This window comes from Ascaphus truei, chromosome 3, assembly GCF_040206685.1.
Source record: "Ascaphus truei isolate aAscTru1 chromosome 3, aAscTru1.hap1, whole genome shotgun sequence".
Taxonomy (NCBI): domain Eukaryota; kingdom Metazoa; phylum Chordata; class Amphibia; order Anura; family Ascaphidae; genus Ascaphus; species Ascaphus truei.
Genome location: NC_134485.1, coordinates 84,025,436 through 84,042,224, shown reverse-complemented (window position 1 = coordinate 84,042,224; position 16,789 = coordinate 84,025,436). Strand labels below are relative to the sequence as shown.

At 44.8% G+C, this 16,789-nt stretch overlaps 1 protein-coding gene across 4 annotated transcripts in view; it reads left to right on the top strand.

The window, feature by feature from the left end:
• Positions 1–16,789, top strand: part of HIP1 (huntingtin interacting protein 1) — a 62,709-nt gene that overhangs the window by 34,987 nt on the left and 10,933 nt on the right. For all 4 annotated transcript variants that reach the window (XR_012800440.1, XM_075594435.1, XM_075594436.1 and 1 more), the window contains exons 20-22: positions 7,077–7,166; positions 8,970–9,106; positions 14,703–14,813. Coding sequence is in view for 3 of the 4 variants with exons in the window: in XM_075594435.1 (XP_075450550.1) it covers positions 7,077–7,166; positions 8,970–9,106; positions 14,703–14,813 (338 nt within the window). In the remaining variant the exon portion in view is untranslated. The remainder of the gene's footprint in view (positions 1–7,076; positions 7,167–8,969; positions 9,107–14,702; positions 14,814–16,789) is intronic.

The window sequence follows — 16,789 nt, the reverse complement described above, 5'->3', positions numbered from 1 at the left end:
CCTACTAAGGAACAGATGATTGTTATTATGTCCTGATATGTAAAACCATAGAATTCAAAGAGGGTGTACTTTCATTTTCACATGACTGTATTACACACACACACACACACACACACACACACACACACACACACACACACACACACACACACACACACACACACACACACACACACACACACACACACACACACACACACACACACACACACACACACACACACACACACACACACACACACTCCCTATAGAAAAGAAAGCAGAACAATTGAGAAAGGATACTGTGTGGGTCTGAAACGACGCTGTTGATTTTTGGACTTGCTTTGATGCATTAATTAAAGTGCTGTGGACTACGATATAGATATATGTATATTTATATTTATATATATATATACAGTATATATATATACCACTGTCATTAAGGTTATGGTGGGTAAAAAAAGTGACAAAAACCCTCCACAGTAAAGCATAAAGCAACTGTAAATATTACTGTATGCTCATTTGCATGTCTTAGACAGGTCTGCAACCCTGTCTTTCCCCATTGTCACCCAGCATACAGCGCTTCCACTGCAGCAAGGGATTCTGGGAAATGACATGCAAATGAGCACTCAGTGCCACCTTTTGTCTCAAGCTCGTATTACACAAGCCAATCCTCAAGCCAATGCATGCTGTTTTAAACACAGCTTTTAAACAGAGGCTGGGATGAGATGCAAAGCCATTAGACCTACTCACATACATGTTTCAACCTTGATGGGTATCATCAGTGTGAGGCTGGTCTTAATGGCAAGCAGGTTTGAGACTAGACTAGGTAAACACCACTGTCATTAAGGTTATGGTGGGTAAAAAAAGTGACAAAAACCCTCCACAGTAAAGCATAAAGCAACTGTAAATATTACTGTATGTTCATTTGCATGTCTTAGACAAGTCTGCAACCCTGTCTTTCCCCATTGTCACCCAGCATACAGCGCTTCCACTGCAGCATATATACATACATATATATATATGTATATATAGATAGAGTGGCACGCACACACACCATATTATGGAGACTATTCTAGTAGCTCCGAAGTGTGACAAACGGCTTCTGAAGTGCCCTTTAGAAGTGGATTGCCACACTTTGCTCTTCTGTAAGCCCTTCTTGCATGTCCAATCCGTGTCTTAAAGGCATTTTTAGAAGCAGTTTCACTCTGGCTCTGCCAATCCGATCAGTTCGTGAAAAAAAGCCAACAACTCGCATTTAAAAAAACAACCTAAAACTGCTATTCTAGTAGCTCCGTTATGCAAACCGCTTCTAGAAACTTGCATTTTTTTCGTTCATGCCACCACAAGTGGTGTGAGATTTGATATGGTGAGTTACTGATCTGAGAGCGCATATGTCAGACTGGGGATGGAGTTAGCACCACCTCAGGTCACTCCGTTTCTAAAGCAAGTACAATCCGGGCGTTTTGTATGTTAAACCATGCGGTCTGTCACTTGTTATAGACGCGGTTTAGAAGTAGCGACGTGCACTAGAGAATAGGGGTTTTCTCACATTTCACCCCACTACTTCTGAACATGCCAAACCGTGCGGGGTTGACAATGACAACTTCGGAGCAACTAGAATAGGCCCCTTTATTTCTATATTTGTGGTGGCGCACGCACCCACCCACCATATTCCCTCAATCATATGCTATGGTAGTAGTGATAGTTTAACCTTTTCAGTGCCAGAGGTGCCACGACACCAGAGTGTCCGATCCGGAATACAGCAAAGGAAGTGAAGGGAGCTCCACTCCCGTTTGCATCCGACGAGGTGCCCTTAGATACCGAGCGTTTGCCCATGATGCGTCTGGCACGTTAGAAGGGCCCCAGGCACTCCATGGTACTGTACGTTAATAGGTCAATAGGGCACGGAAAAGGTTTAATAGTTAATGGCTAATAGTTAATTTAGTTGCTTGGCAAAGAGCTGACACTCTTGTTCAGGGGTGGCCAACTCCAGTCCTCAAGGGCCACCAAGAGGTCAGGTTTTCAGGATATCCCTGCTTCAGCACAGGTGTCTGTATATGTCAGTCTTCGACTGAGCCACTGATTGAGCCACCTGTGCTGAAGCTGGGATATCCTGAAAACCTGACCTGTTGGTGGCCCTTGAGGACTGAAGTTGCTCACCCCCTGATCTAGTTAGTAAAGCAGACTTTTCACATTCTCTTACCCTCTCACCTAATTGATGTTGACTTCAATAGAACACGGGAATGTCAGGGCACGAAGATTAGACGGGTACAGAGATAGGAAGGAGGCTGCTAACCCAAGGTCAAGGGGAGTACTTTATTCTGATTAATTCTGATGGGAGACACTGGGCAAGTTACAGACTAATTAATTTGAACAGGAAAAAACTGCTTAGAGAGAGTGTAACAAGAGTGAACTGTTAAAACAAAAAAGTTGGGTTAGATGAGGGGTGTGGTTGACATGAATAGTGTATACCTTTGATTACTTTCATTAATGTATCTGCACTGTAACAGTTCTCGCTGCTATCCTATGGTTTTGAGTGCCATAATAAAACTGTAATCCTGAACTAACCCTACTTTGTCTATTTCTGCTTGTGCAGCTTGTGATTACATTGCCTATTTGGATAAACCCCTAGTACAGTGGGTCTCAACCTTTTTTGAACAGGGGCACTCCTGAAAGATTGTGTAAATCCTGGGGCACCCTGCTCTTCAGACCTCACTCACCTCGCTTACACACATACGCACTCGCCCTCATAACACTCACGCTCATTTTCACAAGCTCACACCACACACACACCCTCTTCTTATACACTCCACATTCAGCCTGACACATCATACTCACATTTTTACTCCACATTTATCCCCCTTCTCACACAGCACCCTCACCCTCTTTTTTAATCATAAAATCACATTCACGCCCCCCCCCCCCTTTTCTTACCTTCCTTCACCCCACAAAAAGCACTAGCCTCCTTCACTCTCCCCACACAAAGCCATCACCCCCCGTCCCCCTCCACACACACACAACACTCACTCCTTCCCTTTTTCCTCCCAACTTCCCAACACCTCAACCATGTCAGTTGCTCAGCGGGCGCATTCTACACTGTCTGGAGATGAAGAGGCTCCTCTCCTCTGTGCTTAGCTGGGGGAGGAGAGGCAGATCGCAGCCTCTCCAGACAGTGCGGGATGTGCCCGCTGAGCGGCCAGCTGAGTGTTTCCCCTGGGGCCCCAGCACCCTTGGCAGAGGGTCATGGCACCCCCTTGTTGGGAAACACTGCCTTAGGGGTACGGGGGTGTTGACACACACATTAGCACATGATTATTGCTAATAGACGAGCATTCGTCTCCAACAGTACAAAGGGAGGAAAGAAAGGGTGAATAAGAGACACGGACAGTGGCCGTGAGAGTGAGGGAAGGCTGGAAGGAAGTGAAGCGAGCGGGTGGAAAAGATGAGGAAGAAGAGGAATGGTAGTCAGGGAGAGAGGGAGATTTTGAGCACATTGGAAAAGGGCACGAGAAGAGCGATGGTGCATAATGAGTTCTTATAGCAGCACCAGCCCCGGAGAAATGAGTGCAATTCTGGGACGAAAACTTTGCACCATGAGGTCTATGTGTCAAGGCAAAAGTGGTGCGAAAAAAGTGTATCTCGAAAAGAATTCCATAAGAAGCAATATCCTATTTTTATTTGATAAATATAGAGCAAAGGTGGCCACTTCCGTCCTCCAGGGCCATCAGCAGGTCAGGTTTATGGGATATCCCTGCTTCAGCACAGGTGGCTCAGTCTTTGACTGAGTCACTGATTGAGCCACCTGCGCTGAAGCAGGGATATCCTGAAAACCGGACGTGTCGGTGGCCCTCGAGGACTGGAGTTGGCCACCCCTTATCTAGAACAATAACTCCCTGCGTAGTTTGTCGAAGCGAGAAAACGGCATTTGTGCTCACTGCGAGGGAATGGCCCCGGCTTGCACTACGCAGGTAGCATCGTTTTAACGAGGGTGAATGTAGGTAGTTGCAATGCTAAAGATTCATTGATTGAGGTCTGTGTGGCCTCTGTACAAACAAATGTACGAAGTAAAACTGTCGCGCGCAAATCGCACATTATATTCAGCGTGTGTGAGCCCACATACTGACTTCTTCTCGCAATGTGCTCCTTGGAAGTCAACAATGTTTTCAGTGGAGTATACTGGCACACACTGATGCACCGATGTAAACGATGTAAACAACGTGTTCTGAAAAAAATAGCGCATCAGCAAAATAGTTAAACCTGTCTCAAAATCGTCCGCCAAGTGGAACTTGGCGTTAAATCCTAAAAAGTCTGTTTATATTGTTAGCGCAGAAGGAAGTTGCTGTGTATCGACCGGAGATGGATTTATCGCAGCACAGGTGTTTCATTATATAGGTTAGCTAATTATATTATTGGCGCAGTATGGCTATTATAAATACTGGACTAGTCATTTATATATTCTAATGCTCAATAAGAAAATGCACTTCACTCTGTTTCACGTTAGATTGTATCAGTCGGGTATTCAGCATGACACAATGGGGCCTAGTCACAAAGCAGTGATAAAATCAGTGCGCTGCCGAATGACTTTGCAGTGATTTATCGCGCATGTGGGCAAAAATGGTATTCACTAAGAAAAAAATCCCACGTTTTTTTAAAGTTCGAACAGACGACTTGTTTTTTTTCTAAGTGCTATCGCGCTATAATCCTGTCGAGCGGCAACTTATAGTCGAAACTGCAGCCTGGAAGAGCTTCATGGAGACGCTGCGTCTCCAGGCACGGCTTAATTTTAATACTAGTGCGTGGGAACAGGGGTTTTCCTGAGCTGAATCACATTGATTTCAGCCTCGGGGACCCCCTACTTCCCGAGATACAGAGACCGGTATGGGGTGCCGGTATCCCCTGTGCTTTAAATCTCCCACGTCACGAGACTGGGGGATTTAAATCCTGCAGTCGGATACTGGGACCCCATAACGGGGCCTGTATCTCGTGAAGCAGGGGGTCCCTGAGGCTGAAATCAACGCGGTTCAGCTCAGAAGTATCCCTGCACACTAGTATCAAAACCCCCTAGTTCCCGAGATACATGCCCCGTAATCGGGTGCCGGTATCCCCCTGCAGGATTTAAATCCCCCAGGCACATGACGTGGGAGATTTTAAAAGCTCAGAGGATACTGGCACCCCATACCGGGGTCTGTATCTCGGGAATTAGGGGGTCCCGAGGGTAAGATCCATGCGGTTCTGCTCAGGAGACCCCCTGCTTCCACACACAATTAGTAAAAATTAAAGCAGCTTCATTACCTAAGCCAAGGCAATGAAGGGGTTAAGGCACAGTAGATGGTTTATTGGGGTCAGAGGGGGTGTGTGAAGGGGGTACTTGGCCCAGGGTGGGTGGTTAGGCCTACCGGGCAGTGGCTTTTTAATTGTGGTTTATTTTTGGTGTGTTTCTTTTGGTGATTGTTTTGTTTTTAGGTTGACCGTTGACTGACATAGTGGAAAATCATGCCCATATTATATGCGCATGATGTACCACTGTGCCAATCAATTGGTTTCTTGGGATTTGTAATGTGTATATTTTTCTATGTAATGTGTTTTATTTAGTGCCTGTTTCTTTGTTTTTTTAGCTTGCCCATTTATTGCTACTTATAGTGGCAAAGCATACCCATATTATATTGGCATGTTTTAACACTGCTAATTCATGGGTAGCGGAGGTGGAGGTAGTTGCCCTAGGGAAGGTGGTTAGGCCGTCCAGGTGGGTAGCGGGGGAGGGTGGGTTAACCAATTAATTACTATAGTGGGTATTAACCGCTAAGGTGATTAAGGGGTTAAGGGCCATTAGATTGTATTTTTTATTGTTATGTTGCTGCCAACGGAGGACAAGGACAGTGATGAGGATGAGCACAGCCTTCACCCTGGGAGGGATAAGTGCAAGTTTTATTTACTTTATGCTGGCTGGTTTATGTTTTATTTTAAATGGGCAAATGCGCTATTATCCATATATGGATAATAGTAATTTTGCCCATTACTGTATTGTATTTATTGGTTGGAGGGTTGTATTTATTTGAATGTACTGCATTGCAATTTTTTTTTCTGAACAGGATTGATACCGGAGGCCAGCGGGGATCTGTGGGGACCACACAGAGGCCCCCGGACACCCGCAGGGACCACCCGTAGGCCCGCGGGGACACCCGGAGACCCCCGCCAGCCTCTGGTATCAATCCTGTACATAAAAAAATAAATGCTTTTATACATCTTGCAATATTTTTATTTTTAGTGCCAGTCTTTAGCTGGTGACAAAATATTGAGACATTTTTAAGTACGATAAGCTTATCACAGTTTAGTGAACAGCTATTACTGGCAAAAAAACAACAATTTTTTGGCTTTTTTTTTTTGGCCCATTGGACGACTTGTTTGCCTCTGGCTGTTAAAGGTCGTTAAAAAGCCATTATTGCGCGTTACTGCACTGTTATCACAGTTTAGTGAATAGCAAAGCAGGCAATATCGCACAATAAGGGCATTCATGTATCGACCATTAAAACACTTATCACTGCTTTGTGAATAGGCCCCAATGTGTCATGCTTCATTTCAAACAACAAACTATGCCTCGTATGTTCCCAATAATACTTTTTATTCGATAAATCGGGGGCACTTTGTTACGCCCCAGAATCGCGTCACTGACCGTGATACAGATAGGATGAATCTATCCAGGTAATTTAGAGCAAAATTGTCTTGGTAGAGAAGTGGCTCAGTGAGTAAAGACACTGACTGGCATTGAGTTTGCAGCAGGGGAACCTAGTTCAATTCCTGGTGTCAACTCCTTGTGACCTTGGGCACGTCTGTTTATCTCCCTGTGTTTCAGGCACCAAAACATAGATTGTAAGCTCCACGGGGCAGGGACCTGTGTCTGCAAAATGTCTCTGTAAAGCGCTACATAAAAACTAGCAGTGCTACACAAGAATATGCGATTATTATTATTAATGATTATTCTTATCTTGTGTCTCTGCGTCAATTTATCAAGTGAGGGGGCTGTGAAAAGGTATATGAGGTGGGGTAGAGAACGTGCTATGTCTGTTTTATGGAGTCCCTTTTTCTCTCCTCTCCAGATGTGAGCTTCCTGCTGCCTCCTCTTGTTCAGTTTGCACATCAAATGAGTGACGTTATCCTGCAGGGAGGTCAGGGAAGGACGTGTGACAGTGAGTATCCGCCTTTGTACATCACAATAAGACTTCCTGACTGCAGGACCCATCTCTCTTCATTATTCTTGTGTTCTTAGGGGAAACTCTTCTACTTCCCTTGCGTTCTCCCAAACGTTGTCGCGAGACATTTGGGGGGTCGCGATAAAGGGGTAATTTTTCAAAATCTCCCAACTGCAAAACCAGAGCAAAAAAAAAACCCCCAAGATTTATTAAAGAAGGAAATACCATTGTTTTCTTACACTAAAGGAAAGTTTACTGCTTGCTTGCAATGCATTGTACGCCTCTGGCAGGGAAGAGGATTAATAATCAAACAGCCATTACAAATGGCCCAGAAAGGAGGTTACTTGGGTGAGTGCTTTCTAAATTAATTTGCATTACACACCTCGGTCGTAGCCACCACAATTTCCATGCGGCATAGTCATTTCCTGACTACCTGTTGTAATTAAAACCCCCCAGGATTATGCTGACAGCCCAAATGCCCTTATTACCACGCTGGCTCTCATACAGGCCAGCGTTTCCATCCATTATACTATTCCCCCAGCTTCCTCTTTCTGTAACACACACTTTTCCTGAACTAACCCAAAGCTCAGAATATAATTATTCATTTGTGAATGATAATTCTGATTACTAAAGGGTTAATTCTATATACTCGGAAGCCGCCAGCCGGGTTGTTTTCATCTGAGAACCCAAATCGACGTCAATAGGGAATTTTGGCGTATACCCTATGAAGATGTTAACACTGGAGTCTATGCATGCATCTGGTGTGTGTAAAAGGGTGAGAGCAATCCCCTTTGTTTATACTGTAGGTGGTAAATTAGGTGTGTACGGCTTCGGCCCCAGTGGTCACGGCTTCCCGCGCGCCGGAGCGTCTGGCGGCGCGTGCACCCGCTTGCTCCAGCCACGACACGTGTCTGCGGCTGTGCTTTGGAGTGGAGAAGAGGAGATCCGACGGGGAGGGCGTGGCGTGGGCGCGGCCATGTCGTCACGGGGCCGGTTCGCCCTCATTGGCTGAACCGCCGCCGCTGTGACGTGGCCAATGCTCGGCCGCCGCGCCAAAAGACAGAAATCTTGAGGAAGAAAGAGCAGCAAAACAGCCACAGGATTGACTTGAATGGCAGTTTTTCAGCACTCTCCATGCAATTAGCACTATGAGTACTGCCGTATGAGTGCAACTGATGTTTAGCGGGTGATACCAATTATACAAACTGTAAGACCATGAGGTTGTTGACATTTTCATAATGATTGGTAATCTCATCTCATCTTTAATTTCCGTTAGTACAGAGGGAGCTTTAGAAGTTACACATTAAGACGATCAAGGCACTATTGCACATAAATTGCCATTGACATCAATGAGAGTTTTTGTGCGATAGTTCCCTAATCACATAATCCCAGTTCCACGAAGAACGCCCTTTGTTTCATAACTCCTTCAACATCATCCTTGTCGGATAAATCATGCCTGCCACCTACTGGACAGAAGGTGCATGCACTAACACGCAGCCATGCAAAAGTGGGTGATTGAAGCAGATTTGGTGGACTTGTCAAAGAGATGTAGATACACACATCGGTTGTCTATCTTTGCACTTCAGTGGTGTCGCACAGATCCTAAAAATCACACCTTTTCCCCACAGTGTGCTCAACTGATGGGGGTAATACGTTTGTCAGCTATAAAATCCTATCATATGTTTCCCCACCACCCGTCTTGTTGTGAGAGATGCCACTCCGCCTGTACCAAGAACTCCCAACATCCGTTCCTATATATGCATCTCTCTCCCCAGTCCTCAGTCTTGACTTTCTTTTCAGAGCTGAGTGACAGCTGCCGGATCTGTGGTACAGAAAGTCTTGGCTATCTGTCCAACCTACGGAACAAGGAGGTCCAGAGTGGAGCAGACTGCAGCAAGGTTACTGCAGCACTGAAACACATAGCTGAAATTGCTCAGGTAACCTGCCTGAGGAAGTAGCTTCAGGGGATAGTATTATTATTATAGGGTGCTGTGGTTAGAGAAGTGATACTGCAGAACTAGCTAGGATAGCTGCATGTAATGTAAAATCACTTTGTCACAAAGAATTGGACTGGATCATGTATTAAAGACCCCCGGGGGTAAAACTTGAGTAAAAAACAAAAAACATAATACAACATATGTCTCAAAAGAAAAAAACCTGCTTAAAATAAGATTTAGCAGTGCTTGTATTTTTTTTAACATTGGGCAAACTTACAAGATAATTATAATAATAATAATAGTTTGTTCTTGTATAGCGCTGCTAGTTTTACGTAGTGCTTTGCAGAGACATTTGCAGACACAGTTCCTGCCCCGTGGAGCTTACAATCTATGGTTTTTTGGTGCCTGAGGCACAGGGAGATAAAGTGACTTACCCAAGGTCACAAGGAGCTGACACCGGGAATTGAGAGTTCTGCTTCAAACTAAGTGCCAGTCACTGTCTTTACTCACTGAGCCGCTCCTTCTCCATAGAAGGAAGAACTATTCTGCAAAAAATAGTTCAGGGAGGGCTGTGAGCATTTGAGTGAATCTGTGCAATGTCAAGCAAAGCAGGAATGGCACAACTTGTGCTCGACTATTAGAGCCTAATACAGGTCCTGATGCGTAAAGAAAGAAAACACTACCATGAAGAAACCCTCTTGCACAGTGCTAACATGCATTGGACCCTGACATAAAGGAGCATGTCAGAAATTCCTGGCTGCCAAACGAGGGTAAGAAACAGCATCAGTTTTACCAAGGAAAATAAACAGACACAAAAACAAAGGCATCCCCAGCACTACAAGATACGATTTGAATAAAATGCAAGATTTATCACACACAGCATTAAAATAGATTTTCTGGGAATTAAATCAAAAATATAAGGGGGGGAAACTACCAAAAAAATAAAGAGACCGAAAAAAAAAATGCTAAACCTGGTGTGTATTTAGCCACGTGGTAGGGTCACGAATTAAACTAGCCAAAGCTAATGGCAGATGCAGGATACTTCAGGATAGCTGCGCTTTGTCAACAAGTGGGGTTGCTGAATGCGTGCTGTACGTCGTTTGCGTCAAGTATCAAATGACTTTGCTCCAATCTTTGCCCCTGTAAAAGAGGGGTTTCGGGGCGTTTTTTTTTGTGAGTTCAGATAAATTGAGGAATAAGCGGAAGTCTTTGATTTCCATTTGCTGATTTATGCCAAACAAAAAATCAAAATGCACAAAGAGGAAACTGCAGTACAAAAATGGCAAAATATAACAACGTGGCCAGTGCTACAGGTGCACGTGTTCACCTAACAGAACATGATTCTCCGTCTAGAGCCAGGGCGGCCAACTCCAGTCCTCAAGGGCCACCAACAGGTCAGGTTTTCAAGTTATCCCTGCTTCAGCACAGGTGGCTGAATCAGTCCCAGCTTCAGCAAAGGTGGCTCAGTCTTTGACCACCTGTGCTGAAGCAGGGATGACCTGTTGGTGGCCCTTGAGGACTGGATTTGGCCACCCCTGATCTAGAGCATCATTTAAAGTAACACCGTTTTCCTACAGCTGCCCAGGCATGTGTGCTGGGTAGATTTGGGCTGTCAGTAAAAGTTATGCATGATTTATACGACATACATATTATAAAGTAGGAAGTATCACATTCTGTGTCTATATCACTCTCCCCATTTTTACTACTGGCAAAATGCAAAATGCCAGAAGGATCAGTGCATCAAACCAAACTTTATTTCGTGTTAATATACCACCTTCTTTATGTGTTTGTTAAATGCAAATTCGAGGTGCATTATACTGAAGAACTTTTTTCCCCCTTAATGTTATTTAATGATAAGAACCGGTTTATTGCACCACTTAAACACTAGTGGGCTGGGGATCAGGGTATCATTTGACATGATGGGGAACCTATTTTGCTGCTGCTGTAGTGAGTATAAAATGGGCAGTCTGTGATCAGTTTGTTCATTTGATTTTGTATGTGGTTAGGGGCAGAATGGGTGACACATTCCAGTTTCTTTCTATACTGCGCAGGGTGTGCACAGTAAGATTTTTATAGTAACTAGCGCTTAGCAGTCTATTGGGCAGATCCACTGAGCTCCATTAAAACTGGGCTTGTAAAGTGACGTTATCTAAATAGTTAACCACAAAGCTAAGTATAGGCAAAAACAACGGTCGTTAGTGATCTCAGTAGCATACGCTTAATGTCATGTGAAGTTAGCCCTGCCTTGCGTTAGCTTCAAATAACCTGGCGTTAAGCATGTCTTACCTAAAGATGGTGTTGAGACCCTGAGTAGGTGTTTAATTAAAGTAAAAAAAGAGAAGACAGGAGAGATTAAGGATGCTGTAAATAACAATATGATGGTTAAATCATACCAAACCGTGGTCTTACACTTATCCACACCCTGTAAAATGCCTATTTCAGGGTCTGGATGTGAGTCTGGATGTGAATAACTGCAAGTTTATGTCTGACCTAACTAACGTAGCGTTAAATCACTACGTTAACTCTTTTGATATGCGTTGTTACAGGGAACACTTCTTTGGCATATCATTAGTAACGCAGGTGTTTGTTACAGCTGAAAACAGCACTTAAAGCATCATTAGTAAGCTTTGATGATCCCAGTTGTAACGGTTGGGGCACAGGGACCAACATATTAAAGGTTAACCCCATTTCATGGAGCATGTTTGTCTGATTGATGTACAGGATTGCCCAACAGACACAGCACAAAGTCCCAACAGAGCTATACTCACGAACCCAGAGCAGTACAGGGGGAATCCTAGTATTCCGGTGTGTCCGGCACCACTGAACTGGCTTACCTGGCGCAGGTTCCACTCCTGTTGGAATCCGCCGTCTTCAGGCCGTGCTGGATGCAAGTCGCAGCAGAGTGACTTTAAATCTCCCACTCGAAATAGCAGGCAGCCTTGGTTTCGGTGTCTCTGGTACACAGAGTCCCAGAATAAACACCCGTTTATTTGATCTCTGTGTCCTGTTTGGTGCTTGATCCCGTGAATAAGTTCTGGTCTCCGGTGACAGACTTCTATGGTGTTTGAAGTGGGATCGCCAGGTTCATAGCTGAACTACTCGTTAGTTAGTTCGGACTGAATAGGTCTCGACCCTCGAGACCGCAGGACAAAGAGTCACAGATCCTCCGGTCACTCTCAGCTCTCCCACAGCCCAGCGGTCAGCAAAGATGATCGATCCAGACGATGACAGCCCAGTACTAGTCGTGGTGCAAAGGACTGATACTGCTCCGCTACGAAGGATATGCACTTCCGACGGCGTGCTGAAACAAAAAGAACCTGGTCGATGACCTGGCCAGGCACCAAGCCCAGCCGCGACTGGTTCCAGCCGATACCGACCTGGATGAAGCCTTGCCTCGTGCCCTGTCTTTGGACATGGAGGACACCAACCCCAGTGACTCCCCCTACCCTGCCACCGAGATTGAAGGAGTCTTAGCCGCGTTGGGACCAGATGCCACCCCGGATATGAAGATTTTCATTCTTGAGGCCCTGCTAACCAGTTCCTCACCCCAAGTACCACCACGAAACTCCGCCAGCAGCAGTAGCTCTCAGACCAGCTTGCATCCCCTGCCTCACGTGCAGCAGCTTTTCCCACTTCGATGAAGACAAGGACACCATTTATGGCTTCCTGCAGTCATTTGAGCACCAGTGCTTCCTCCATCAACTGCCGGAGAAAGACTGGGTCCGTTAACTGCTCCCCCAGCTGAGCGGGAAGGCCGCGGATGCACACCAGGAAATTGATCAAGACGGCCAGTGATATTTTGTTGGGTTATGATCTGGGCAACTTTGTCTGCAACTTTGCAGTTCTCAAGACATGCCCCACCAGCTGGGGATGGACAGTCCTCCTATCTGGGAGCCATCGGTCCGAAGAGCAGAGCCATTGTCTGCCCAGAGAGAGAGGCACCTATCTCATCAAGAGGTAGTGAGCCAGCTATGAGAAAAGGGGGTGGTAGGAACTGTTCTCATTGGACGGTTCATAATTCCCGCCCTCCTTGCCTCAGCCTTCCCGGCAGACCCACAACCAGGATTTGCACGCCCTTGCGCTGTGATTAGCACAACACAGAGCATTCGTGCTGTGAATGGTCGCTGTCCTGTTTTCCATGTTTCTCTATGGAAAAGGAGAAACTCGAAAAGAAGCAGCCGATCTAAGTTCCACAGCTCTTTCTTAGCATGCAGGTGGACTTAGCGGTGTGCGCTGAGGTTGTGCCAGAGAAACCCGAAAACGAGCTTGCCTGCTTTTCCTAGTGGGAGATTTAAAGTTACTCTTCTGCGACTTGCATCCAGCACTGTCTGGAGACTCCCAATCACCACATGGATGGAAGCTGCACTGGGTAAGCCATTTCGGTGGCACATACTGTAGTACTGCTCTGGGTTCGTGAGTATAATAGCTCTGTTGGGACTTTGTGCTGTTTCTGTTGGCTCTGGCCAGAATAAACACCTGTTTATTTGATCTCTGTGTCCAGTCTTGTGCTAGATCCTATGAATAAGTTCTGATCTCCCGTGACACCCTTTAGCACTTAACGAGATGTTAACTGAAGTTAATGTATCGTTAAGTTACTAACGGAACTCTGTGGATCAACACCTATGTTTTTGTGACACCTAAACATTGACTTTGAGTTCAGTTGATCAGAAACCACTTTCAGGGAACATTATGGGTCTATGTACAAACATATTTGTTCACATTTGTGATCTGTGTCAGTGTTAAAAAGTGCAAACCTTCAAAAAAATGTATGTCATGTATGGTCACATTACTCATGTTGAAAACCTGATTGAAACAATTTATATTAAAACAGAATTATATGTATTTAAATTTTTTTTTAACTGGTATATGTTAATTTCAATTATTACCATGGTATCATTTATTATAGCCATGCTGAGAAAATAATACATTTTTTAACATTTATAGAGAAACATTCGTGACGCACCACATCCATTTTTGGGTTGATGCATAGTAGTTTCATTCTGCACTACCACTATTAGGAGTCTTTTTCTGGCTTACGACATGTTAAACTTGGCAAGCGATTTTGACTCACATTCTTTTTTAGTAAATAGCATTTACATCTGTACACCTAGCGCTGTCCATTTCTGGGCCCAGGCCAATGAAAAAAAATAATGTTTGATGCAGCTGGCACAAATGGTGAAATTTGAGGTTAGCACTGAACATAGATGCACACAAGCACAATTTACATTGAGTTTGACAAGCCACAATTTTGCACCAAAATAAGCAATTTGTGACGATTAGTACATGATTCCAAATGTCAGGTCTTTTGATTTGAGATACTATGATGGGAAATCCATTCATTTAGAATATGGTTTGTGATTAAATGATTAACTAAAGGGGTGGGAATTTGACCCATGGCTCTCTGTAGAAGTCCAACCTGGCTATGGTAGAAGAAATGTTTGAGGTGAATTGGGGACCCACGCTGGTTCCTGATACTAGAGAATGGATGGTAAGGTGCATTCTAGGAAGGAAGTGTGACTAAATAAGCTGAAAATATTAGAAAGGGTCGTACTTGGCGCCAAGTCTGATGATGGCAATTGTTTCTTTGGCCTCTCAGGAGCTGCGTCCTCCCGCACTGGATATTAGAGAGGAGGAGCTGGGGGATCTGGTTGAGAAGGAGATGGCAGCCACTGCAGCAGCTGTAGAAACAGCAGTCTCCCGGATCGAGGTGAGATGGGGGCAGGACAGGGCAATTGTGATAACAAAATGGAGAAAGCCAGCAGGATGTTCAGTTGTGTAAGGAGGTATTAGGAGAGAGGTAGTAATGTCACTTCATAGATCACTGGTAAGAGCTCACCCAGTGCAAAGTGCCGGATATTGTACCTCAAGAGGATCATAAACAAAATGGAGGTGGTGCAACTAAAGTGCTGTATGGTTTATAACAGAGGTGCGCAAACTTCTTGCTTTGCGTCCCCCTGCCTGTTCTCCCCAACTGCTCGTGTCCCCCCTTACATGGTCAGATTATGCCGCGTGGTCATGTGATGTCACGTGACATCATTTGATGCTGCGTTGCCATGACGACGCTTCGCCGAAGCCGACTGAGTCACGGTAAGTGAAATATTGTAGAATCCTCGCGAGGTTCCCCGGCATTTAATTTAAATGCCTTGGGGAAGAGCACGGGGCCTCTGTAACTGCCGCGCGCCCCCCCCCCTAAAAAATCTCGCGCCCCCCAGTTTGCGCACCTCTGGTTTAGAACATAAAACCTATCAGGATAGATAGACTAAGGCTCTTAATATGTACAGCCTATGAAAAAGGAGAGGAAGTAGGGATATATTGGAAAACGCTCTAAATCACAGGTATCAACAAGGTACTGGAGGTAAGCATTTTCAGAGAAAGCCAAAGGAAGTGGTCATTTCTCTGAATCCGGAGGGTTTTATCAGGGAAAACCGTGGGGGAAGTTCTTTCACTAAGAGAAGGATCCATGGAAAGACATCCCATCAGAGGTGGTGGAGGTTCATACAGTGGGTAAAGGATTACAAGAGTGATTGGGGAAGACATAAAAGTATCCTAAACTAAGAATTCAATGGGATATGAGGCTATACAGAAGTGACCCTGATCTGCTGTCAGATTCTAATGTTTTTGTGCTATCAGGATAGATAGACTAGGGCTCTTAATATGTACAGCCTATGAAAAAGGAGAGGAAGTAGGGATATATTGGAAAACACTCTAAATCACAGGTATCAACAAGGTACTGGAGGTAAGCATTTTCAGAGAAAGCCAGAGGAAGTGGTCATTTCTCTGAATCCGGAGGGTTTTAGATCAGGGAAAACCGTGGGGGAAGTTCTTTCACTAAGAGAAGGATCCATGGAAAGACATCCCATCAGAGGTGGTGGAGGTTCATACAGTGGGTAAAGGATTACAAGAGTGATTGGGGAAGACATAAAAGTATCCTAAACTAAGAATTCAATGGGATATGAGGCTATACAGAAGTGACCCTGATCTGCTGTCAGATTCTAATGTTTTTGTGCTATCAGGATAGATAGACTAGGGCTCTTAATATGTACAGCCTATGAAAAAGGAGAGGAAGTAGGGATATATTGGAAAACACTCTAAATCACAGGTATCAACAAGGTACTGGAGGTAAGCATTTTCAGAGAAAGCCAGAGGAAGTGGTCATTTCTCTGAATCCGGAGGGTTTTAGATCAGGGAAAACCGTGGGGGAAGTTCTTTCACTAAGAGAAGGATCCATGGAAAGACATCCCATCAGAGGTGGTGGAGGTTCATACAGTGGGTCTGTCAGATTCTAATGTTTTTGTGCTTGTATAAAGTTGTGATGGTAAAATAGAGAGAAAAGGCTAGAAAGCATTGGGATGAAAGGGGAAGACGGTGTGGAAAGAGAAGAAGGCACATAGGGAAAGAAGGAGCTGAGAACGGGTTTAGACAATAGCGAAGGAAGCACTGGAGAACAAAAGGGAGGCCCAGTTGCAGAGTTGGACAAGAAGGACCAGGTGATGAATCATAAAGGCCAAGGAGATGTTGTCAAAATGACTTTTAACCGTGTGTGCAAGAGTATTTGTTTAGTTCATCTCTAATACAGTACAATGTACTAATGAAAACAATATGCACTGCATTTTGATGAACAATAATAGCCAAAGCAATGATGCATAAATGACTTGTGAACTTTGGATGGCAGCCGTGAGCTGA